This window comes from Pseudonaja textilis, chromosome 3 (genome assembly GCF_049901715.1).
Source record: "Pseudonaja textilis isolate UNSWEBS1 chromosome 3, rPseTex1.2, whole genome shotgun sequence".
In the NCBI taxonomy this organism is placed as follows: Eukaryota; Metazoa; Chordata; class Lepidosauria; order Squamata; family Elapidae; genus Pseudonaja; species Pseudonaja textilis.
Genome location: NC_141992.1, coordinates 152,905,900 through 152,931,239, shown reverse-complemented (window position 1 = coordinate 152,931,239; position 25,340 = coordinate 152,905,900). Strand labels below are relative to the sequence as shown.

At 35.0% G+C, this 25,340-nt stretch overlaps 1 protein-coding gene across 1 annotated transcript in view; it reads right to left on the bottom strand.

The window, feature by feature from the left end:
* LPIN2 (lipin 2) overlaps nt 1-25,116 on the bottom strand; it is a 33,266-nt gene extending 8,150 nt beyond the window's left edge. Inside the window, exons 1-17 of the mRNA XM_026699347.2 lie at nt 24,989-25,116; nt 18,973-19,170; nt 18,119-18,214; nt 16,254-16,555; nt 15,313-15,420; nt 13,829-13,955; nt 10,919-11,255; nt 9,647-9,746; nt 8,289-8,476; nt 7,182-7,275; nt 6,850-6,919; nt 5,714-5,803; nt 4,643-4,722; nt 3,766-3,913; nt 1,900-2,048; nt 1,557-1,643; nt 698-850 (exon numbers count right to left, since the gene is read on the bottom strand). Of these exons, the coding sequence (XP_026555132.1) occupies nt 698-850; nt 1,557-1,643; nt 1,900-2,048; nt 3,766-3,913; nt 4,643-4,722; nt 5,714-5,803; nt 6,850-6,919; nt 7,182-7,275; nt 8,289-8,476; nt 9,647-9,746; nt 10,919-11,255; nt 13,829-13,955; nt 15,313-15,420; nt 16,254-16,555; nt 18,119-18,214; nt 18,973-19,161 (2,318 nt within the window). The 5' untranslated portion in view covers nt 19,162-19,170; nt 24,989-25,116. The remainder of the gene's footprint in view (nt 1-697; nt 851-1,556; nt 1,644-1,899; nt 2,049-3,765; nt 3,914-4,642; nt 4,723-5,713; nt 5,804-6,849; nt 6,920-7,181; nt 7,276-8,288; nt 8,477-9,646; nt 9,747-10,918; nt 11,256-13,828; nt 13,956-15,312; nt 15,421-16,253; nt 16,556-18,118; nt 18,215-18,972; nt 19,171-24,988) is intronic.
* Between the last annotated feature and the right edge of the window lie 224 nt (nt 25,117-25,340).

Below are 25,340 nucleotides of genomic sequence, written 5' to 3'. Positions count from 1 at the left end.
ATAAGTCAAGGACTACTTGTAAACCTAAAAGCATGATAGACTAATATACAATATATGCAGGTGTGGGATTCAAATTTTTAACAACTGGTTCTGTGGGCATGGCTTGGTGTGTGACATGTGACTGGGGTGGACATGGCTTGGTGGTCATGTTATTGGCTGGGTGTGGCCAACTCAATATCACTCACATCGAGGCATGCACCTCCTCGCCTGGCCTCTCAAGACTGTGGGGATGCTGCAACAGTCGTAAATGTGAAAAATGGTCATAAGTCACTTTTTCCAGTAACTTTGAATGGTCACTACACACAAGCAAAGTACCAGCAAAGGAGGGGAAAATAACTCCAGAGACATTCCCGAGACAAGAAGTCTAGTCCTGCCAAGAATGTAATAAGGGTTAACAGAGAGGCAGTTTCTGTAAGCAATACCAGAATGTTTCCTTCCTGCCTTCTACAGGATTAGGCCAGGAATTTCTTCTAACAACCGGTTCTCTGAACTGCTTAGAATGTTAACAACCGGTTCTAGCGAATAGGTGCAAACTGGTAGACTCCCACCCCTGAATATATGTGACAGAAACCACACATTAAAATAATGCCACTATGACCATACCAGGATACATGACAAAAGCAATTCTTGCAGTTCCTGAAGTTGTATTGCACAACACACTAAATGATCAGAAATAAGATGTGTTTCATTTATATACCTATGGAAGGCAGAAAACAGGCTGCTAGGTGACAACATCAAAGGACCCTTGGGTAAAATTGTTCCTTTATCGTTAACCCAGTGTAAGTATCCTCTTGTCATATCTGCCATTCCAATTGCCCGAGCAGAACAATACAGAAACTTGTAGCCATTCCTAGGAAAAAAGGGGTGATTAATAATATGACAATCTTGTCCAATGTAAGTAGACCAGAAAACAATGAAAACTCCTTTGATTAGTAATGATTGTGCAAAGTTAAAGCAAACTTTTTTAAATCCTTTAACCAGTAAAATAGAAACTAGCTTATTATATTAAATAGATATCTTTGAATATGTTTTATTTTACTCTAAAATAACTTATATTCATTCTGAAATGCTGCAAGAAACCAAGCCTGTTATTGTTCAGGTTTGCCTTTTCTTTCAAATTTCTACAGAAGCCACTTTTTCATCAAACATCATGTTGCTCCTCAGTTAATTTAAAAAAAAAAGGAATTTAAAAATCTTTTTTTCACATTTGCTATAAATTCTTGCATACAGAATTCATAACAAGGCTACATAACAGTTCCTGAACTCTACAAAATACATTCAAAACATACTGATACTCCCATATTATAATTTTGGGATAAGGAAAGAATAAATTGAATGAGATTGCACCCTGAAGACTGGATCAGAAAAGTGTGATGACCTCAGCATATAGCGATACTGTTGTGATATATGATATTCACAGCAACGTTAACTTGTTCATATATTATAAACGTACCATATATAATCTTCAGATTCCATGTTAGAGCATAGAAGTGGAATAGAAACAGTTATAAACACAACTCAAACACAAAATTATTTTACAAACATTGATAACTTACTCATTAATAGAATGATAGAGTTTTGCAATACCCTGATGAGTCCAATCTTTGCCAAGCTGTGGTAAAATCTGCCCTAAAGCATCAGACCTAACCCAGAAACAAAGAAAAACAATTAATGGTCTTAACTCATATTATCAATTCTTAACTGAATTTATTTTTCTGATTAAATCAGCAGGTCAAGTAACTTCAAATGCTTGAATAGAATTAAAAGAATAAGGGCAGGCAAAATAGGATTTAAGGAAAGTTCTTTTCAGTAACTATTATTCAAAGCATATCTATTAGAAACAGTTGAATGTTAACATTATTGTAGAGTTTCATCAAAAAGAAAACTATTTTTTCTTACTTAGTTATTGTTCCATCAATATCAGAAATGATTATTTTGTCATTCCAGTTCCATAAATATATTGTCCCAGCACAACGGCAAGTTCCTTGATACTGAGTTGTAATGCTGAACACAACATCATTTGGTCCATCTCTAAGTTTCAGCTTTTCCTTTAACATGAAAATATGTAAAAATGGTAACTAAAATAACATAGTTTTTTTCTAAATTATTTTACATTTCAGGTAGTACTCAACTTATGACCACAACTGAGCCCAAAATCTGTTGCTAAGTGAGGCAGTTTGTTAAGTGAGCTTTGCCCCATTTTACGACTTTTTTGCCACCGTTACTTAAGGACTATATGTACCCAACTTTTAAAATCTTGAGTTATGTTAGCATTATTTTTCAAACAGTGCAGGTCTTAATAACAGAACAACAATAAGATGCAAGGCATCTTAACTCTAAAAGAACATTAAAAGCTGACTGATGTGCAAGAAACGGTTTTTAAAATGGGTTTCTAGTTTAGTACTTATTTCAGCATACACTGAGATAAAATTGAGATATTAGTACTAATAGTACTACTTAATTAATACTAATTAAGTAATAATTAATAGCATTAAAATATTGTAAAATAATCCGTAATAAAAGTTTCCCCTGTCTAGTTCTTTCTGATTCTAGGGGGCAATGCTCATCTGAAGAATTCCCATGGTCATGTGGCCAGCATACATACCGAAATGTATGGAATGTTAACTTCCCACTGAAATGGTATCTATTTATTTACTTGCATTTGCATTCTTACAAATTGCTAGGGAGCTCACCTCATCATGTGAAGCTTGGGTCTCAAACCTGGGCTGTCAGCTTTCCAGCTGACAAGCTCAGTGTCTAACCACTGAGCCATCGCACCCCTTAAAATAATCCAGGCCTTATTAATATCTCAAATACATTTAAATTTGTATCAATGTTATTATTAATTTTCAAATAAAAAAACCAATTGAGATGCTTGAAATAAGCTCACTATCAAATCTTTTTAAGTACCAAAATCCAAATAACATATTTTTCGCACTATAAGACACACTTTCTCCCCCCTCAAAAGTGGGTGGAAATGTCTGTGCGTCTTATAGAGCGAATGTGCTGAAGCCCCACACACCTGCCAGCCACCATCCTTTGGCCTCTGCCTCCCAGCAATTTGCCTCCTTGCAGCAAACAGCCTGGTCAGCTTCAGCATAGCCTGATTGAGCACGAGCAGCTGATTGGCAGTTGGATCAGCCTCCCGGAATACCATTGATCAGCTGTTTCAGGCTGTGGCGATTGCTGCCACCCATTGCCACCGCTATGTACCCTATTTTCAGCCTCCACATGTGCCGTTTTCAACCTCCTTGTGCCCATTTTCTGCCTCCACATGTCCCATTTTCAGCCCGTTCCAGGTGGCGGGGATTAGCAGCAGTGACGGCAATCACCTCTGGCTGGAATAGGCCAAAACTGGGATGCACGGAAGCCAAAAATAGGATGCACAGAGGTGGCAACGGGTGTGGGCAATCCCCGCAGCCTGGAACAGCTGATCAGCAGTATTCCAAGAGGCCGATCAACTGCCGATCAGTAGCTCGTGCTAAATCAGGCTGTTTGCTACAAGAGGCAAACTGCTGGGAGGCAAAAGCAGATTTTTTTTTTCTTCTTTTCCTCCCTAAAAGCTAGGTGCATTTTATGGTCTGGAGTGTCTTATACTGAAAAAAAATGCAGTACAACTTAATAATCTCAATGGCATATCTGAGAAAAACAATAACCTAGTGTAAAACGTCTTCACTGATCTAATTGTTTAATCAAAAATACACTAGCTAAGTTTTATTAAACTAGATTCATAAATATTTAATGTTGGATAAAATAACAACTTACAATTTGATCTGAAGACAATCTAAGTGACTTTCTATAAGACATTGTGTTTCCAGAGCTTGAATGTTCACGTGGAAGGGGATCTGCCATTAAGGATTGTTTCAGTTCCTGTGAACTTTCATCATCACTAGAAGATTCATCATCTGGAGGCCTGAAATGACATAGATATACCAAGATGTATCAGACTTTCAGACATTTATTTAAATATAGCACCTGATAGCTTGTAATATGTAACAGCATATTGGATCAAATATTGCAAAAGGAAGAATTTTTATTAATTCAAGACAAAACCAATTTAGACACAAATCATTTTTTCAACATAACACGATCATTTGTTCTGAAGTATGTTCTCAAGGATACTCCTCTAAAGTCAGGGGCTTACTTTTATAAGCTGGTTTTGTAACATTGCTTGAATTAATCCTCGCTAAGATATCGTTTAGTCACAAGTATTCTAAAACTAGTGCAGCTATCTAAGCTGCTTGACTAGGACCTGAGATATCCAAATTCAAGTCATGGAAGTTAACCTTTGGTAATAACTGTTTCTCAACCGATTTTTTTTACATTTTGAATTTTAGAAAAATAAAAAATGCCAAGTGGCCATAGCATTCTAGCACTTGTTTAAAATTAAAATTGAGTATTATGATGAAATTTTCTTAGTCTATACAGCTCACAATTGAATACTGCATTTCAGAGTTCAGGATGGGGATTTTAAAAGCGTTACCAGAAGATTCCACAGACTGAGGATAAAATCTTTTTTATGAAAGATATTATTAGTGTCATACAATCCTTCCAAAACATCAAAACATTATGTATTTAAAAAATCAAATTTTCTAAAAAGGCAAGAGTCTTTAAGCATAAATTGATTTTCAAAGTGACATACCGGTTTTCAACTTGTTCCTTTATAGTTGTTGATTGGTCATTTTTTGGAGCCTCAGATTTCCCATCCTTTGTTTCTGGAAGCTAGCATCAGAAAAGTATGTTAGCACCACATCATTTTGCATTGTCACCTTAACAAAAAGATAACACTTATTTCTGGAATTACATATCAATCTAGTTGCAAAAATTTGTAATAGCATCAATATTATATTTAATAATTTGTTTAACATCACTGCTAAACCAAGAACAGGATGCAACTTTATTCAGCAGACTCCAAAATTATAAATAACATACACATAAATACAGCAATTTTTTAATTACACTGACACATACAAGAGTATTTGATATGAAAAATAGAGTAATATGGGAGAATAGATTTCATTACTAAAACAGAATTACTACTAATAGCATATTTACAGTATTGGTTGTAGGGTAATAATTACATTTAAATAAAATATTCCAATTAAAATTAAAGCAATATAAGTTAGCAGTTTTAGAAAATAATGCCTGCAATTGCTTATACATTTTCAAAATATATTATTTTTTGTGGTATTATGTTGAAAGTTTCCTTCTTCACAGTTCTAGACTGTTGATAACACCAAAGAAAAAAAATCAAGATGTGAGATGTGGAGTGAAGATGTGGAGTAAACAGTGTTGATAATAAATGGGGGAATATGATAAACATGCATTGTAGCATTTCTGATGTTGAGTTAATTTGCAGTTGTCAGCTTCAGTTAACCTGACATATACTGTATTTTAACATTGCAAAGTGTTAGATATATTGTCAGCAGTTTGAAGTGACTAATAAAATCACTATCTTCTACCTCCCCACCAACCTAGCACAGATCTCTGCAGCCAATATAGTTAATGACAAATAGTTTAAAATTAAATATAAACTGCATTAAATTAATATTATTAGAGATGTGATGCAAGTGAACACAAAGTGAATTATACAAATACAAATTCACTCCATACCTGAATATGTTTAACCCACATTTCTGAACTATGAAGTATAAAGTTTGGGATATAACCTCTAAACTAGTCCAGATTTGCAGCTGATTTATTTAATTTTTACCTGTTTAATCAAGCTGTCCTTTTTTCGCCAGAACCACCACCTTCCAGACTTCTTTGGCATCTTATCTTTAATCCAGGATTCAATTGTTGTCTAAAAAATTATTTTTTTTATTATACATTTAGAATGTTATCTTTTTTTTTGCAACATACATAACATGGTACCATGCAGATATATATTTTAATGTCATTTGATTACCGGTATATTAAACTTCCTACTTCCCATGATTAAATTTGGAGCCAATTGTATAATCTTCATGGACTCTTTTCTTCTCTTTAGAAAAAGAGAAACAGCTCCCTCTGCCTGACTCACATTTTAGTATTATATATTGCAGGGTATTGCCAAATCAACGCACACTGATTTCTCATAATGTTTTCTGACTTGCAGATTATTCTTCCAGCTCACTGGAAAAAACTGAAAATAAAAAAATATTCCACAACTAAGAACTTGGAGGGGGGGGAGGGGATGATCCAACCACATTAAAATAATGGGAAAAGATATATCAATGAATATGGCAAACCAAAACTGGGTCTCATTTAAATATATCATACACTGTCCACAACTTATCCATTAATGTGTATGCATGTACGAATGCAATTCCAAATTACAAGAAATAAAGCTGCTTTCTAAATTAACTATTGTATCAGGGAAAGAATTGCAATTTTGAGGGTGACACTGATATTTCAGTGGTAACAGCAGGTTATATGAGACCACCTTAGATTTTTATATTCACAACACTGTCTCAAGTGGTCCGGACTGAGAACAACTCATCTGGTGGGTTTCACAGATAAATATGGCTCTGAACATGGATCTCTTGGTAATCTTTCATATATTGTTTGCATGGGCAGCCAATACAAACTGCATTGTTGAACAATGACAAAATGTGCAGGATAATGTCATGATGCCTTGCCTTTTGCTTTTGTATCTCAACATTTCATCCCCACCTTATCCCTCTCTAATTACATCATGCACACCATTAACATCTCAGTTGGCATTTTTACCTTCACAGAATATCTATTTGAGTGTGTTTTCTGTCAGGTTGTCCCTCCTGAACACTTTCTTGTCTCAGAACTTTGATATGTTTCTGCATCTATGACTTAATGTGAATAGTCGCGGAATATTTACTGTCATTTAATTACCTGTGGTAAGCTTTTCTGGAACACCTGCAAGCTGAGAATCATGGGAGCAGCCAATGCCCAATTATAATACCTATTGTAAATGTAACAGTTTATCATTATGAATATATTATACATTCTTCATTGTAAACAAAATGTTTTATTTCTTTTACAGTTCTCAGATTCCTGGAAAGTAAAATGAAAACTGCTGCAATTTCTCATTTTTTCTGAATAAAGTTAAACTTTAATTTTAAATAATTTAAAGAAGGATGTAATAAAAAGACAGTCATGTTATCTGTCAATACAGTAAAATTAGAATAAAACAATTTAGCAACAGAAGACTTAGATACCATTACCTGTTGTATATCTTTATTACCAAGTTAGGATTATCTATAAGACTTGGATTTTCAGCAAATTCATGATAAGTAATTATGTGTTCCATGAATTTTTCTGCAATGCAAAGATATTTCATCAATTGACTGAAATATGTTTCATCTTCTTTACAAGCAATCTCTTCATTTGGCTCCTCTTATATAATTATGCTCTTTTTGCCATAGTTATGCTCATTTTGCTGTTGAATATATTTCCATTCATTTGTTATGTTCTGTGTATACCTACTGCATGCACTTTCTAGTACAAGAAGTTCATATATTATAGCATATTTCGCAGCATTATATATTTCAACTACTTCAGCAAGGTACCTCCTTGAAGTAGTTGAAATATAGTGAATATGTACATATGTATAGTGAATATGTACATACAAATCTAAAAAGTGCCTACAATAATTGAAAACTGTATGTAACTATATACATTAAGTGTCCCCAACCCTGGTCCGTGGACTGGTACTGGTCCATGGCCCGTTGGGAACCAGGCCATGTAAGTGGCAGGTGAGCACGCAAAGCTCCATTTGCACAAGTGTCTTGCATGCAGATGAAAACATTTTCTCTCCCCCACCGGTCCACAAAGCTAGAAAGGCTGGGGATTGCTGATTTACATGACCTTACGATGTTTCAAAATTAGGCAGCAAATTGACACAACTTTTATCCATACATGGCAGAGCCTGTTTGTATCAATCCACCAATTCATTGCACCAAATATAGGAACATAATCCATAAGGCATTCATTTCTATTATAAAGACTAAAACATTCAAGGTACAAAAACAAGGATAATGTGTTAGGAGGATTGTCTTCCTGAACATTAGAGATAAACATACAATTGAACTAGATATAGTAAATGTCTATTTCTATATACTCTATGTTTCTAGCACAGGAAAATAAACAGTACAAAACACTTCCAGTAGTAGATACAATTAAACAGTTTTCACATTGCGTGTCTACATAGAAATTATCTTCAGAAAGCAAGCTTCTCTCTTACATGTACACTTTCGCAGCTTCATACTGCAGATTTTTGTATTCATTTCACCTCGCCAAGTTATATAAGTAGCAATAGGATAAAAATATACCTTTAGATATCTCTCCATTTTCACTAAGACCTCCACAAAGAGATAATGTAACATCAGGTAAGTCCATGGCAGAATCAGACATACAGTCAGTACCACTGTCTGCAGCAGCACTTCCAACTGATTGTGGAGACTGGGAACCAGAGAAAGTGTCAGACTCCAACCACTGTCTAGTACCTGGATCAGAATCACTAAAGAGCATAAAAGAAGCCTTTTACAACCATCACAATGGTAATAATTCATTAAACTTGCATGCTGCCTGATTCTCAACTACACCTCACCACACTGAAAGAAATTAAAATAAAATCATGAAAAATAAAATTATATATATATATAAATGTACAAAACTGACAACAAGTTCTAAAACAAAAAACTTAAGTATTATTTATACAGCCATTTTAAAATCATTTAGATGTTCATTGCACTGTAAATTTGTAGAAATTATTTTATGCAATTAGAACAAAGGCTGATCTGTTCAAACTCTTCTTGCAATGAGCAACATTCACCTATCAAGTATGGTACAAAGATTGTCATTGCATTTTTTTCTCAGTTATTTGAGTTGTAGAATTATATATAATCTTAACTGGGACTAAAGTTAGCAGTGTTGCTAACTACTGTGATCCTAAGGTGTGACATTATGTCTGTGTCAACTTACTGACAATCCCAGCATCCCCAGTTTCCATTGTTAACAGAATCCTGCATGGTTTCAGTCTCTCAGTCATGTGATTACCATTTGCAACCTCTTGCCAGCTTCCCCATTGACTTTTCTTGTTGGAATCCAGCAATGAAGGTCATAAATGGTAATCATGTGATCACATACGACATTGGAATGTTATAATTGCAGGCTTGCTGCCTAGTGCCCAAATCATAATCATGTGACCCCAAGGAAGTTGCAAAGGCTGCAACTATAAGGACCCATCATAAGTGCTCCTCATTCATCACCAACCTAACTTTGGACAGTCACTAAACAAGTGAATTTATAAGATCACTTATATCTGACCAGAAGACTCTCATAGTCAGCTATGCAATTATTAAAAAGTTAGGGAAGACATTTCCATCCTCCATATCTAATATTGTTTGTATGAGGAGCTATGATGAATTAAAAACTTATTTTTCAAACTAGCCTAAAGTTTATTCATATGTATCAGGGTAAATTATAAAAAGGATGATTATTGAAAAAAAAATAACAGGGTGAAATATACAACTGCTACTTAAAGAGAGCAGTTAAACAGTTTAAAACATCACAGTTTAAGAATGCCTTTAGCAGATTCTCTTTGATTCCATACATATTCTTAAAAGAGATATTAAATATACGAAGTTTCTGAAATGTTGGCTGCAATATTTAGATTTTTGTTAAATACCTTTTGGGAAAATAAAGAGCAGCAACCTCAGGTTCTAGAGCCTTCAGATCATCCAAATATATGTCATCAGGTCCTTGGTGCTGACTTCTTTTATGTATCCCTAAAAAGTAAAAGTATTATATTGATCAACTGAGGAGTCTAAAAAATACAGTAGGAAAAGAAGCTTCAAGGGAAATGCTTCTGTAGGGGAAAAAAGCCCTTTACCATTACATTTTGTCAATAAGAAGCAAACTAGCAAGCTAAACAACATAGTTCTGCGTATATACTGTTTGATTCTTATCCCATATTGTTCAAAAAGAAACTGTCTTCCCCGTTTAGGCTTCTTAAGAAGGAAAAAAAAGATGGAGATATATGGCAAATAAACAAAATTCTAAAATTTGTAATTTTAAGAGCACATATACAAGTAGTCCTTGATTTATGACCCTTCATTTAACCACCATCTGAAGTTTATTTATGAACAGTCCTCTCACTTAAGACTGTTGTACAATCTCTGCAGTGACATTTAAAATTCAGGCACTTGGCAACTGGAATGTATTTACAGCATCCTGGAGTCATATGATACCATTTACAACATTCCCAGGGAATTTCTGACAAAGTAAATGGAGGAAGCCAGAGCAAAAAGATGTAAAATCTGGCATGATTAACTTAACAATTGCATTGCTTAGCACTGGAAGAAGTTCCAGTTCCAATTATGAAATAAGTAGAGGATTAGCTATACTACTAAAATGAGTATAGTGGTAACTTCAAAAATGACTGCCATTACCACTCACAAAAGGTTCATTTACTGGAAAGCAAAACAGCTCCCTATGATGTTCTCTACCATCCCAGTCAGAGCTTTGAGGCACATAGGCATTACTATAAAGATAATTAAGATAAGTAGATAGTATCTACTAGGTGGAGCTTAGTAGTAGGTTTGCTTCCTATTTAGATTTTTATTATTAAAAGTATCTTAAAACATATGGACAAGGCCACTAATGGATATTTGTGAGGACACTAGTGCAACTAGCACTAAGCTGGCTACCAGGATTAAGGAGATGAATATTTTGTTCTGTAATTTTATAGAAAAACAATTACATTATGGTATATGTAAAATCAAAATGCTCATATCAGACATACAAATTATTCTTTATTCTAGATTAAAAAAATGGTTGCAAGCAAAGCTACTATATACATTTGTTGCTTACCTCTCAAAACTGATTAAAAGTCTGAAAGCTAGGAAAAACAGAAAAGTATTTCAAAACGTTAAAAAGAAATTAGTTTAAAAGTGTATACCTTTTTTCTTTGATGGAGAATCAAGCTTTGATGGTGGCTTAATTTCTGATGGTGACTCCACAAGTGGGCTTGGGAGTATATCAGAAGTTAAGACAGGAGAATGTTCAAGAATGTCCAGAACAGGCTCTGTTCCTGCAGAAGTAAGTCTGTCTTTGATATCTCGCTCTTTAAGTAGCGGGTGTGTTCTTGGCTCCGGTTTTAAAACTGTACAAACTGAATCATTCATCAGAACATCATCTTCAATTGTATCACTGCTAGATATTACCCTAAAATGAGTCTTCTCTGATGGAGTGATGGTAGCTGTTCTGGGATGTTCCAGTTTTTCTTTCTTGCTTATCTGAAAAGGAAAGCATCCTTTTTCTAAAATTGTTATTCATCATCTGTGCTGATCAGTTCAGGTCTCTGAGAACTGATCAAACCTATACATTAGCAAAGCTTGAAGGATGTTTGACTATGATGATCTATCATAAAATAAGTTATAGAAAATATAGATATCTTGTTTGTTCCAGTTTGGATATGATCTTTATTCTCAAACTCTTTCAATATCTTTTTCAGTAAAGTTTTCTCCGTTTGTGACTCTAAAACAGGTCCTAGAGAAATAGATTCTACAATAATGCGTTGGCTCAGTAAGAAGCAATCTCATATTAAGAGTCAAATCACTGATAAAAGTATAATTATTTTTCCCATACTGTCAATTTAATCAGTGAAAAACTTGCAATAATTGGCAAGCTGCTTGTCCTTTAACTCAGCCTCACGAAACTTACAACCTATTACATGTATAATCTATACTCATGTTTTAAAAAGCATGTAAGATTGTTTTTAATAAATTATAAATATTGATTAATATTTATTACATAAATCAGTTTGAATTTTAAAAAACCCTTTCTATAATTTGAATTAGGAAAAAACAAACGCAAGAAAACTTCAACAATTATGGGTCTCTGCGCAAAAATTTAAATGGTTAAACTTCTCATTACTAGTCCCATATATTTATTTTAATGTTTACATGAATTTATTTTATCATTTTTATATAATATCTATATATCATCAATTTATAAGAAAAAAATCAATTTCACAAATAAAACAAATGAATTTGTCATCAATATTTATCTCAAAAATACAAAGTAAAATGTTAAATCTTGGTACTTTATTGATTTATAAACTATTCTGTACCTTAAATTTCACTATTTCTATAAGGTGCTCTAATCTGTTTATTGTTTGTACCAGATGCAACAAATTTTCACGACCCCAAATTTCTTGCTATTTTCACAAAATATAGTGACAGAAAATGTGTGATCCAAGACCAGCTTATTACGCCATAGTTGGTTACTTCTTATATTTATATCATATTCTTCTTGTAAGAAGACCACGGTACATTATCAATGAGTAAGTAATCAAACACAGAGAAGCAGCTTCAAGTGATATATTTTAAGTAAAATGTAGCTTGGTCCTTGACAATCCATGCTCTGTAATAAAATACATGTAATTCATATAGAATCCTCTAGGTGGCTCACACTGTACTGGTAGCATTCTAATTCAACTGAAATAAAGTCTTTCCTACTGTTTGCTACATAAGCTTTAATCATGATGGTAGACTTCAATAACTTTTAAACTACTGTTTAGGACTTGACTAAGCAAAATAATTCCTGCAAGCCTAAATAAAATTCTAAAATTTGAAACCCATATATATTATGTCTGTAGAAAAGCGGGAGTTCAACAAATAAGCACAACTTTTAGCACTATTTTACTTGCTGAGCTTATGGCAATTTATTTTAAACATTTGCAAAGTTTACTTAATCACATAGACTAGTGATACCAAATTTCAAGGTTTAGAATAGATCAAAGAAAATCATTACAATTAGAAGAATTTCCCAAATTGCTCAAAAAGGCAAAAGTTGGGGGAGGGAAGTTTTGTTGCCTTGACCTTAAGTAACACTCTTTTAGATGCTTTCTTTACATAAAAGAAACAAACAATAGGACAGGGACGGTAGGCATGATGGTACGCTTATGCACATCCCCTACAGACCTCTTAGGAAAGGGGTGAGGTCAATAGTAAGTCTAAGGTTAAAGTTTTTGGGGTTTGGGGAAGAAACCACAGAGTCATGTAGAATATTCCAGACATTGACCACTCTGTTGCTGAAGTCATATTTCCTACAATCAAGTTTGGTGTGGTTAACCTTGAGTTTGTATCTATTGTTTGCTCTTGTGTTGTTATGGTTGAAGCTTCATTGACAGATAGGACATTACAATGTATGATTTTACGTACTATACTTAGATTGGACCGAAGGCGGTGTAGTTCTAGCTTTTCTAGGTCTAGAATTTTGAGTCTGGTGGCATAAGGTATTCTGCAACGAGTAGAGGAGTGGAGAACTCTTCTTGTGAAATATTTCTGGACTTTCTCAACTGTGCTAATATCAGATACGTAATGTGGGTTCCAGACTGATGAGCTGCATTCAAGTATTGGTCTAGCAAATGTTTTGTATGCTCTAGTTATTAGTGTAATATTACCAGAGAAAAAGCTACGGAAGATTAGATTAACAACTCTTAACGCCTTTTTGGCTATGTAGTTAAAGTGGGCTTTAGCACTTAGATTATTAGAGATGAGTACTCCAAGATCCTTGACAGAGTTTGGATCATCAGCAAGGTCTTGACTATTCAGCCTGTATTTTATTTTCTGATTTTTTTTTGCCAATATGTAGGACAGAGCATTTATTTGTTGATATTTGTACATGTTTTGACATTTGTACATGTTTTGACTATTTTATAAAATGACCTATACTGAACCACAAATGGCAGCTCCTTTCATTTATGTCTTCAGAAAATGATTCATAACATTACTACTGATAAACACATTCCTGCTTTATTTATCAAAAGTTTTCAGAAAACAGAATGATTTGCAAAGAGGTTTACCTTGGTAGATGCAGGAAAACCTCCCCAAGTCCATTCCATGTGAGATTCTCCTCTAATAAGTAAGTTCTCTGTAGGCTTAACTTCCAGTTCTGAATCACTTTTAGGACAAGTGGGCTGGCTAAAAGGGCTGTTAAAACAAAGGAAAGGCCTTTATTGTACAAGGTTACACAAAGAATGTTCTCTAATTAACATTCAGCAGTAAAGCACAAAGCCAAACTGGTGTTTAGACTGATCTAGAAAATTAAAATAAAATAATAGCAGTGTGAACATTTATCTTTTTATCTTTTTTATTATGTTTTACTGCTTTTCAGATTAAATGCTATAAAAGTATGCTTCAATACCAAAACAGGTTTACCTACAATCCCTTGCCATATTGTTATGTAACAGATTTAACTAGAAACAAAGCAATACATTCAACAGAAATTTAGCAAAATCTGCAGAAGCCAGAATTCTCTCAAACCAAGTGCTACTGTACTAGTATTAATTCAATTATGTGAAATGAATGGTAAATGAAATGTTAAAAATCAGAATGAATCCTTTTATCAGCACAACTAATATGTCTGCCCTGATAAGCCTCATTTCAGTTCACAGGTAGTTACTTCCGATGCATGTAGAATTCTTTTTTCATACATAAAACAGATTCAAAAGTTATAAAAAAAACCATTGATTTGACTACACATAATTTACACTAAAATATATCTTATTTTGGGAGGAAGGCATGGAATTGGCTATATTCCTTTACTCTTCTGCTCACCCTCTCTTTCAGTCTCAACAGTAATATTTTTTGTTTTTACTACTTCCATATACTTGGAAAGGGCAGCAAAAAGAGATCAATGGCCCTACACTACAAAATTTAAATATCATATAATCTAACCGTGATGATTCAAAAACTATGAATATGCATCTTGATATCACAACACATGCTCTGTCCTTTCATATTTGCATTGCAATATAACACATAAGGAGCAGAATTTGCATCACAATGTTACCATATATTTCTCATATGTTTCTCATATGTTCTCTCCATTCACAGACACCTATGCTGCTTCTGAGTTAACAAGAAAAGGGAAGTTGAATTGTAAGATAATTTAAGGATATATGAAAAGCACCCACGTTTTTAAAAAGAACAATTCTAAACTTAAAGAGCTGATCTGTCAGAAAGTTTCTGCAATGAATCTTAAGAATAGAACAGAGTAGTGTTTCAAAATGCATGATCCCTAACAATACCAAAAAGTGGAGGCAGTCCACAGTTACCAACTGAATGATTTTTCTTCTGCAGACTTTATGTGAAAAATATTTATTTATTTTATTTTTATTTTGTCAAGCAATTATAAGAGAACAGGTGTAAGTATAAACATAGTTATGAATACATGAAATGGATACAGTAGGATAGGGACGGTAGGCACGTTGGTGCGCTTATGCACGCCCCCTATTTAACCCTTAATACCATTTTCATAAAAGAATGATACATGAAGATGACTTACTTCTCTGAAACAGACCAATCTCCGTCTGATAAAGGGTAATCATCCTTTGAAGGATAAATCAACGTATCATTATATTCTTCAACCTTTGGTGGAGAATCTGCAATGCTTCTGTAACACAGTATTCATGTATTCATGTATTAAAGGAATTTTAATTTAGTATGAAATGACAGCATTAAATAACAACCTATTTTAACACACAGATTCACATGGGAAAAAGGATAAGCTGGTAGACACTTTCATCCCAATATCAGCAATTCAGTTAACAATTCTGTTTTAGCTACATTTTTTAATAGATCAAAGCTTAAAAGATCATTAATTGTCTTTGCTCCTTGATACACTTTCAAGTCTATATAGTAAAGATCTCTGTAGAATGGTGTATATTTGGGGCTTTATAGTGGATCTTGAAAAATAGCCTATATATACACCTATTTTTAAGTATGTATTAATATATCCTAATATTTATGCAAAAAAGATCTACCTTGTTGTAAATATAAGAATCTTTATAGAAGTTTTATATTTCAATTGTAATCCTTACAAAGTTCCACAAATGGTTACTTAATATTAACGAGATAAATTATTTAAAGTTGTAAACTTATGAAAAGATTACCTTTCCATGTTTCTCATTTGATAGTAAAAGTAATAATTTTTTTACTTGTTAAAAAGCACTTACAAAATCTGTGTTTGTAGCAAACATACCTACTGGTATTTAATCTTGCTCATTACTTATTCCATTAGCTACTTTGAAGTTATTATTTAAAGTTATTATTACAAATAGTACTTTCAATATGAATTTTGAAAGATAAATTAAACTTAAAGTTTTTTTTTAATGAGTTGAATTAATAAAATAAAAACTACTCTTTTAATTTTGGACTTTATATAAATTCTTACTGAATGTTTTACAACGTGTCAATCTAACCAAGCAGACCTTTTTAAAAAAGTACCTTAAAGGCTGAATACACCTGTCATCATCTGAACTTATTTCCATTTCAAAGATTTCCTCAGTTCCAAGAGAAGAGAATTGTTCTTCTTTTTTTACATCTTGTTTACATTTTCTTTTTCTTCGTTTTTTTTTCTTCACTGACCCAGAGGGGAAAAAAGGCTCTGTTTCTACAATTTGTGGAATTTCTAAGCTTAAATCTATGGTTTCATTTTCACCTGACTTCATCAAATTGTCATCATTTCCTTTGAAGAACTGATCTTCTGTTGGTATCGGTGATGTTGCCAGATAGGATGGAACGTTTTCCTAGAAATCATTTAGGTGAACATGAATTTCATATGTTATATATATTGTATGAAATTATTACATTATTTAACTCAGAAATTAACACTGATGACAATAGAAACAGATATAGAAGTATTATGATATCCAGACATTCACTAAGACTTTGATACTGTCTTTTTTCTCATCATGAAAGGCATACTTGCCTAACAGAACTAAGGGACACTTTTTCTAACCACTGTTTAGCCTGAAATCCTCAATATTCATTAATTATTATAGCCTGGTAAAAACAGGACAGTTTCATAACATTTGACTGAAACAGATTTGTTTAAAGCAAATGATCAAAATTAAAATATGTAAGTCATAATAAAAAAAATTAATGAAAACGGAAGAAAAAATTTCAAAATTCTTCTTATCTTAATTCCACAACAGAAAAATGGTTGATGAATGCACATTCCATATCTATATGCACTGTTGAATTTCATACTCTATCACCCTTATTTATTTAAGGCAAAAATTACAAAGATTCAGCAATTTTGCACCTCACAACTATAATTAGCTTTGATGATTCCAAAGAGATCCTTTTTGTTTTATTTGGAAGTGCATTTTGTTTAAAAAAAAATGAAAAGCAAGACCAATATAGTCGGCTTCTCCTATTCTATTATTTTGGACTGACAAAAAATTAGAAATACTTGGAAAAATCTGTATGGTTTAATAGATAAATGCTGATTAAAAGATTTGAAAAGACTGAAAGACTGAATTAATTGTAAACATGTTTATGAATCCTAATGAGGGTAATCTGGAAGTTAAGAATCTCAGAAGTGAGGGGTGGTGGTTTCACTGAAAGATTGTCAGCTGTGCAGAGTGGGATTTCTCATCTTCAATCCAATTAATGTTAAGAAACAGATACTGAGTCCGTCTTATCACCACTTGATAAAAACAAGGACTCTTTAGCTTTGATGGTCTCATTTTTGGCAGAAAGCTAAAGCATTCCAAAATAAGAGATTTGCCTTCCTTTTCTTGTAAAACTCCAGGGAAATGACATCACTGAAAAGCAGATGTACTTAACTAGGGTTCAAAATCTATGTAAGCTAGTAAAAATCCTCCACAGGATGGAACTTCAACGCAGACCTAATTGGGAGCGTGCTACATGTTTACTAGTTTTGAAGGGATCTATCCACTATCATCTCAGAAGATTCCCTAAATAGCAAAAGAGACATAAGGTCTTTCTTAATTCTATTGTTTACTTTTCATGGATATTTTTAACTGCTGTCTTATGTTAATGTTTTTATTACTGTTTTGAGTTACATTCCTTATTATTACTGAATATTCCTTGATTGGTATCTCATGTTATGTGTGAAAGAGAGAAACAGAATGTATAGGAGACTAAAAATATCCAGGAATAAAAATAAACAAGAGAAAGGGAAAATTAAATAAAAACTAAGCAAGTAATGGAATAAAAGGGAAGAAAATGATAAAAGATAAAGGTTAAAATATTCAGTTGGCTTGCAAAATATATATAAATAAAAAGCAAACATCTGCCCAAATATTAGAATTATATAAAGTTACATTTGTTAGATGACTTACAAATTTTTCTTCTGTTTCTTGCACAAAGAAGGCCTCTCCATTATCACCTAGTTTCATGTGAAGATCAACTGCTTCACCATTGATTTCAATATCAATCTATAAAAAAATACAACAGAACACTTGCTGCAATAAAAATGCACCTGAAAATGTATGTTTATATTTAATCAATATATTATTCTTTTAATTCTAAACCACTGAAACAAGAGAATTACCAATATACCATGTTTATTTATTTATTTGGTAAGTTTATTGAGCTGCTCATTCCGCTCTGAGTGGTGCACAAAGTTAAAACATAAAATAATACAACAAAATAACCAAAAATAACTACAATAGTAATTTTAAAAGGTTAAAATACAAAACTATGTAAATGAACACACACACAAAAGGAAGAGCATCAATAGCCCCCTCTTGGAAGAAGGGAAGAACTGGCAATAAGGCAGGCCAAATGAAAGAATAAAGAAAATAGTTTGTATTTGACAACTGCGGTTGCATTCTCCATTTGTACTTATGCTTACTTGCATTTAATATCATATCTCATTCTTTATTATCATGATGCAATTGTTAATAGTTATGATTGTGGAATGCATCAGTTATACCATTATATAGCTGATGTTTATGCCCTTTATTGTTATGCTTTCTATGGCCAGACTTCTAAAGATCTCTAAAGATCTTGGCTGTACTGGATAACAGAACAGAACTTTGCTATTGTATAACAAGGCTTCCCTGCCTATCCTACTTTACAAGTATTAACTGAATCTGGAAAAAATATGTACTTCAATAACAGCATAATTTATATTACAACTGGCAAAGAAAGGTATTTTGTTTTCCTAGTCTCTGATATTCATGGTACTCACCACTTTCTCTTTTGAACGTAAGACACCAAGTTTTCCAAATCGGACATGGAATGGTGAGCATAGGTATGTACCATCTTGCTGCCGAACTACAATTACATCAATACATCCTGAAAGTGTAGCTTGATTAATGCCTTTATACAATTCCTTCATAGTAACCAGAAGTCCAGCAAGCTGTCCAACATAATTCATATTTTAAAGCTAAAAAGAAATGTTGATTGAAAATATTATTCCAAATACAAAGATCTTTAAATTAAAAAAGCCAATGCACAACCATGTTATCATAAATTTTAATTTATAATCCATCTGATAATTGTGATCTGTGGTTATGTGTAAGATACTGAAAATAAAAATAAATCATAACTTCAGAGTAAAAGAGGTAATGTGTATTGTCAAAAATGTCAAAAGTACACTTTCAATTATTTAAGAATTTTGAAAAATGTTATGAGACTAAAGTTCAAACCCATTTACTATAATGAATTGCAAAATAATCTTGGTAATACATGTGTGGGGTCTAAACAAATCAAAGGTTAGTTACACAAAACACATGTTATGTACCGGTACCTTAGTCAGGTGGAAACTCAGAATTAACACTTAGTTTATAAACTTAGGAAACGGCAGACAATCACTGTTCTCTGCTCATGCACTGGTCACATTTACCTTTAATATTCACAAGTGTATAATCACTATTGTGCATCTTTTTAAGCAAGGATCAACTAAAGGATTTAATATTAAATATTCATTTGGTTGCCAAAGGAATTGACTGACTGGCTTTTCATCTGAGCCTGACTTTGACTCTGTGGCTAAGAAAGTGACTGGCCCAAAGTCACTCAGTTGGCTTTCTTGCTTAAGGTGGGATACAACTCATGGTCTCCTGGTTTCTAGCCTGGTGCCTTAATCATTAGACCAAACTGACTCTATTTTAAGTTAGATCAGATCTAACATGTAGCCTCTAGTACAGACCCATCACAGTCCTGATTTAATGAAACCTTTTCTAAGTCCTCAACTCCATTCATGCTGTCATTCTTGTGGTCTGCTAAGAACAATGAGTCTCAACCTGTGATCCATGGACCCCTACAGGGCCACAATGTCATCACAGAGGGTCTGCGAAGGCTTGAAGAAATGTTATGATTTAAATCTTGAGTTAAGTCTTGGTGATCCGTGACCACAAAAGATATTTAAAGAGGGTCCACAATGAAGAAAAAGTTGAGAACCACTGGCTTAGAGGAAAGTGCTATCTTACTAACCTCTTCTTCTCTTCTCCATCACCTCTTTATTTTCAATAACCTCTAACAATATAAAGGCTTTACTTCGCAATAGATTTTGCAGCCACCATGCCATCCTAAATGCAACCACCAACACTCAAATAACTCCCCCTCTTCCAACTCCACTCCCACCAAATGCAGAATCCAGACTCTCAGCATCCATCCCCCATATCCCAGACTCTGCTCTCACCAAGGTTTTTTTTAAAGCTTTTATTTCAGTGATAGCTAAAAACAAATGGAAGTCACAGCATGGCCAAAAAAAATCCCTCCTTTTAGTTAATATTTAAAGACATACAATATTGAAGTACATGTTAAGTTGTTCTATGCTTTCACAACCTATCTATTATTCAAGGTTTTTTTAAAAAAAAATTATATCTATTTTATGTAGATCTGATAAGTAATTCTGTTGCCACTAGTTATTCTATAATATTATAAAGGAGAAAAATGTGTGAGAGTTAGGGCAACAAAACAAACATTCTCATTCCTTTTAACCTACACAGGGACTTACAAACCATGAACTCTGTCAGCTCAGCCATAAAACAAGGTCAAGGAATGCACAAAATTGGAAGGAAGATACTGGTAACAAGCATAGGCTCTGGAAAGCAAAGTCATTACAAGATAAACTCTTCAAAATATTCCCTAAAGAGAATCTATGTCCACGAACTGCCTATCCTCTCAAACATGCCACTGTCTTGGTAGCACTGTCCTCATTATATCATAGTATTGCTTTATTAATTTTTTACCTAATTAAGCACATTGATGTGCTGCTATATCCAATCAAATATATTGTGGCTGCCTACAATTATGTGTACAAATTCGGCCACAAGTATTGGTAGCCACTTTACTTTTTCTCCGAAATAATCAAGTTCCTGAAGTGGTCTGCCATTGCCTCCTTCCTATGACTGAAGAAAAAGTGACTGGCCCAAGGTCAGCAAACTGGGTTTGTACATAAAGTGAAACTGAAACCCATAATCTCCTGGTTAAACTAATGTGTTAACCACTATACTAAACTGGCTTTCATTAGCAATAGCACTTAAGACTTATATACCATTTCACAGTGCTTTACAGCCCTCCCTAAGCAATTTACAGAGTCAGCATATTGCCCCCAATAATCTGGGTCCTCGGACCTCAGAAGGATGAAAAGCTGAGTCAACCTTGAGCCAGTGACCAACCCCAAAAATAATTAAAGCAATATGAATAATAACAGTTGCCAATCAAATCAATATGTTTCATTTCATTTATCACAAACTAGACTAACAAAACAGTAAAAACCAAGAAACAGAAATGAAGAGAAAATAAAAGAGAGGAAAAAAACTACTTCTCCCAGTTTTAAAAAAATAATAATATAGTCACTTTTTTATCCATAAATTAAATCTAGGCCATATGAAATAAGGTAGTACTTGGGTTATGACTGTAACAGGGACTTGAAGTTCTGTTGCTAAGCAATATGATTGTAAAGCACATCACACGTCTGCATTGCTTAGTGACAGAAATCTGATCAGTCCCTTTGCTATTATTAACCAAATCCCCCCAGATATTAGGCAAGGATTCAATCTGATATAAGACATTTCTGGTTTGGTCTCTCCCAAGTCCCAAACCTTGATAAAGTGACTGCATTTTCTTGAGCTCCCCCTATTTTGGCCGCCCTGCAAAGCAGCACTCATTGGCAGTGGTAGCAACACTAATGGCCCTGGGTTTAAAGCAGAGGTCCAGAGACTTCAATAGTCTTAGGCAGCCACTGGTACCCAAAGTTTCTATTTCAGCCCCAGCGCCACTGGTCCATTGAGGAGTGCCACTTCAAGACCTGCCCTGCAACCAGCTACCTCAGCACAAAGCCCCAGCCATCCTCATTGTCCTGCACTCCACTGTCCCTGCCATCCCAAATGACCTTCACTGCCTTCTTCCCACTGCTGATGAGGACCACCAGCCCTGGCTCCATAGCTGCTGGCCATTCCAGGTTTTTTTTCCCCAAGGTCATGTAGACTATTCTTCAAATCAAGTGTGCCCTTTTCGTAATCCTTTGAAAGGCTTCTGAGACCTTCTGAAACCTCATGAGAAGGCCATGCCCATCATTCTCCAAATCACACGAGACCTTCTCAGAAACCTTCCAAAGCATCGCAAGGATGCGTACAATTTTGAAAACATGCTCAGCTTGGGGAGTAGGCTTGGCATGGCCAGCAGCTGCCTTATATAGGCAAAGGTCATTTGCGCACAGCAAGGCCAGCGGAGGTGGCTGGTCCTTTGCACTGGATTGAGGTGGCCCACCTTGGTGAAGGCCCCACCACCACTGAAGCTAAAGTACAGACAGAAGGGTAGCAGCAGCTGACTGAGACTGCTGAAGGCAGAAGTATCATTTGTTCAGTGCTGCTATATCTTTCAGTCACTGAACAAATGGTTATTTAGCAAGCACTACCCATAACAGAATTCTTATTGTATTTCTAGCACTAAAGGCAATACAAAATATTTGAGCCTTACTGGAAAGGAAAAGATTTTATATCTCATGCCAAATGGATATAAATAATTCTTATTTTAAAATAGTAGGAAAAGCTTTTATTTATTTTTATTTTAATCATACACTGAATAGGGATCACTATTAATCAGTTAATGGGTGCCAATACAATACTTATGAAATGTTTGAAATTTATGAAAGGAATATAATTTATCATAGCTGACTGACAATGTAGAAAATCATATGTTACATTCCTTCTTTGACATTAGAGCAGCCTTTCTCAACTGGGGTTTCATGAGTGATCACCACTGATGAGGGTTTCACAAGATTGTGATGGAAAAACATTGTGTTTTAATTTTGCTCAATGCTAGCAACTGCAGTGGTGGTAAAATTTTATATGCCACAATTCAGTTTATGAATCACATTAACCGTGTGAACTGAAGGTTGTTGTTTTTTTATGCAGGAGTAAGACCTGTTTCAAGGGTTTCTTCAGGGTAACAAGGTTGAGAAAGTCTGGTCTTTTTTTTTTTAATGACTCTATAATCCTCTTGCCTCCTGATGGAATCAAGGTGACTGAATGGATCTGAGCATTTACTGGCCGGATGCCCTTCTTGACGCCTACATGGAGTTTGCAGCAGATACTTGTTTCTTTGCACCCAGATCTGTCCCTCTAGAACTGAACTGACAGCCTCCTGTTTGGGAGGCGAGAGCTCCACCTCTAGGTAACCATGCTGCTCCCTGACAAGTCTGGTCTAACCCTCTGAAATTCATTTTTTTAAATCTGTACTGGAACAGGCTTTACTTAATATATTAGTGAAGTCTGAAAAAAAATACTGAGAAATTCTATAGGCAAAAGTTATGGTTATTGACAACAAATATAATTATAGACTATTTATGTTTGAATTTGCCAAAAGTTTACATTTTTTGGTAATTGGAATGAAGCTTGAAAAAGTATCCAAAGATATGATCCAAGAATAGGATACATTTGCTGAATGGAGACATTATGATCTATTTCAAATATTAAGCTACCACTTTCAGACTTTATATTAATCCAATGCAAGCTTTTTAAATGTTCTAGAAATATCTTACAAAAACTACTCCAATCCAATAAATTCCTTAGCAGGTTGGTCTTATAAAACTTACTAGTTAGATATTTGCCTATTTCTACATTTCCAAATTTATCTGAGAACTTTAAGCCCAATTATCACAATGAAATATAACTGTTCTCAAACACAACAGGCTCTATTATCATTGTTTTAATGAAAGACTGGGCTATGCGGAAACTAGGCAAAGCCAGGGTGACAATGAAAGCAAAAGTAACAAACCCTCAAAATGCAATCATTATACTGAGGGACTTAATCCTGTTTCAAACCAAGATCACACCAAAGGTTGCTTCAAATCGAAAAACCACCGTTCCTTTTAACTTTAATAACAATTTTAGCAATAGCAAGGCAATCATTGCTATGGTGACAATAAGGAACTAATTATAGTAAGTGCACTGTATACTGTAATACTGTATAAAACAGGTCAGATGTTTCAGTCATACCCCCAAAGCATCCTCCTCCCGTTTGTTTTAAACTGCAATTCAACCATTTAGAACCATTTAGTTCTATCAAATTGTTCCCCCACCTCCTCTTTCTCCATTATTATTATTATTCTGATTATGATGGAATCAGGCACTTAAGAAGTACCAGTTTTCCCAGTTGGCTTATGGAGAGGGGCGAATCAATAAGGGAGAATCAATAAAGGAGAATATGTGGATTGACAAGAGGGGTCCTTGGTGCTCTCAGAGCTTGCTTGCTTTCTTGCAGACGTTCCAACGTTTACCCAAACTAGGTAACATCATCCGTGCTGAGGAGAGGAGAATCCCCATTCCCATAAGAAAAAAATCCCACCCGAGCCTTCTCCCACTGCTTAGGCTTTGAAAAACCAGCGCTTGGCCTGGGAACGGGGGGTAGGGGGTTGTGGCGGCGGAAGGGGCTCGGGAGACTTCCCCAGATGACTTTGCCTGGGCAAGAATGCACGCGAAGGACCGAAGCCACACAAACGCATCTAAATTAGGGCTTCACGGTCGTCTGGGTGAGCTATCCAGGCTCACAGCAATGCCGGCACAGGAAAGGGACCAAGAGGCAGCCGGTAAGGAAAAGCAACGAAGGATGGAGGTCGGGAAAGGACAGGACCCGAAGCGGCGGAGAGGAACGGAAAAAGAAAGGATGCGGCCCCTCGAGCCCCGCTCAGCTAAACCGGCCATTTGACGCAAGGTCGCGTTCCCGTCGAGGGGCAGCGGGACCTCCTCATCCCTTACCTTGTTATCCCTCTCAACCGGATGCAACCGGGAAAGACGCAAGGAGCAGCAACCAGCGACCGTTGGCGGCGGCGACGGCGGTTAAGTGAACTGAATGGGATGGCCAGGCAGCCAGCGCGGGACTCAACGGGGGGCGGGGGGAGGCGGAGGGAGGGAGAAGCAGCAGTGACGCACGAGATCGCTGCGGAAATTCTAGCTCCTCCCCCCTCCTGTTGGGCTAAGTCTAAGAGCTAAAACAGCAACAAGGCAGCGCGGAGTGGGAGGGGGGGCCAGGGGAGAATGGAATCACACGTGACGCTGAGGAGGGAGGGCGAAGGCCACGTTACTCGCCCAACCCACCGTTGCATTTTGA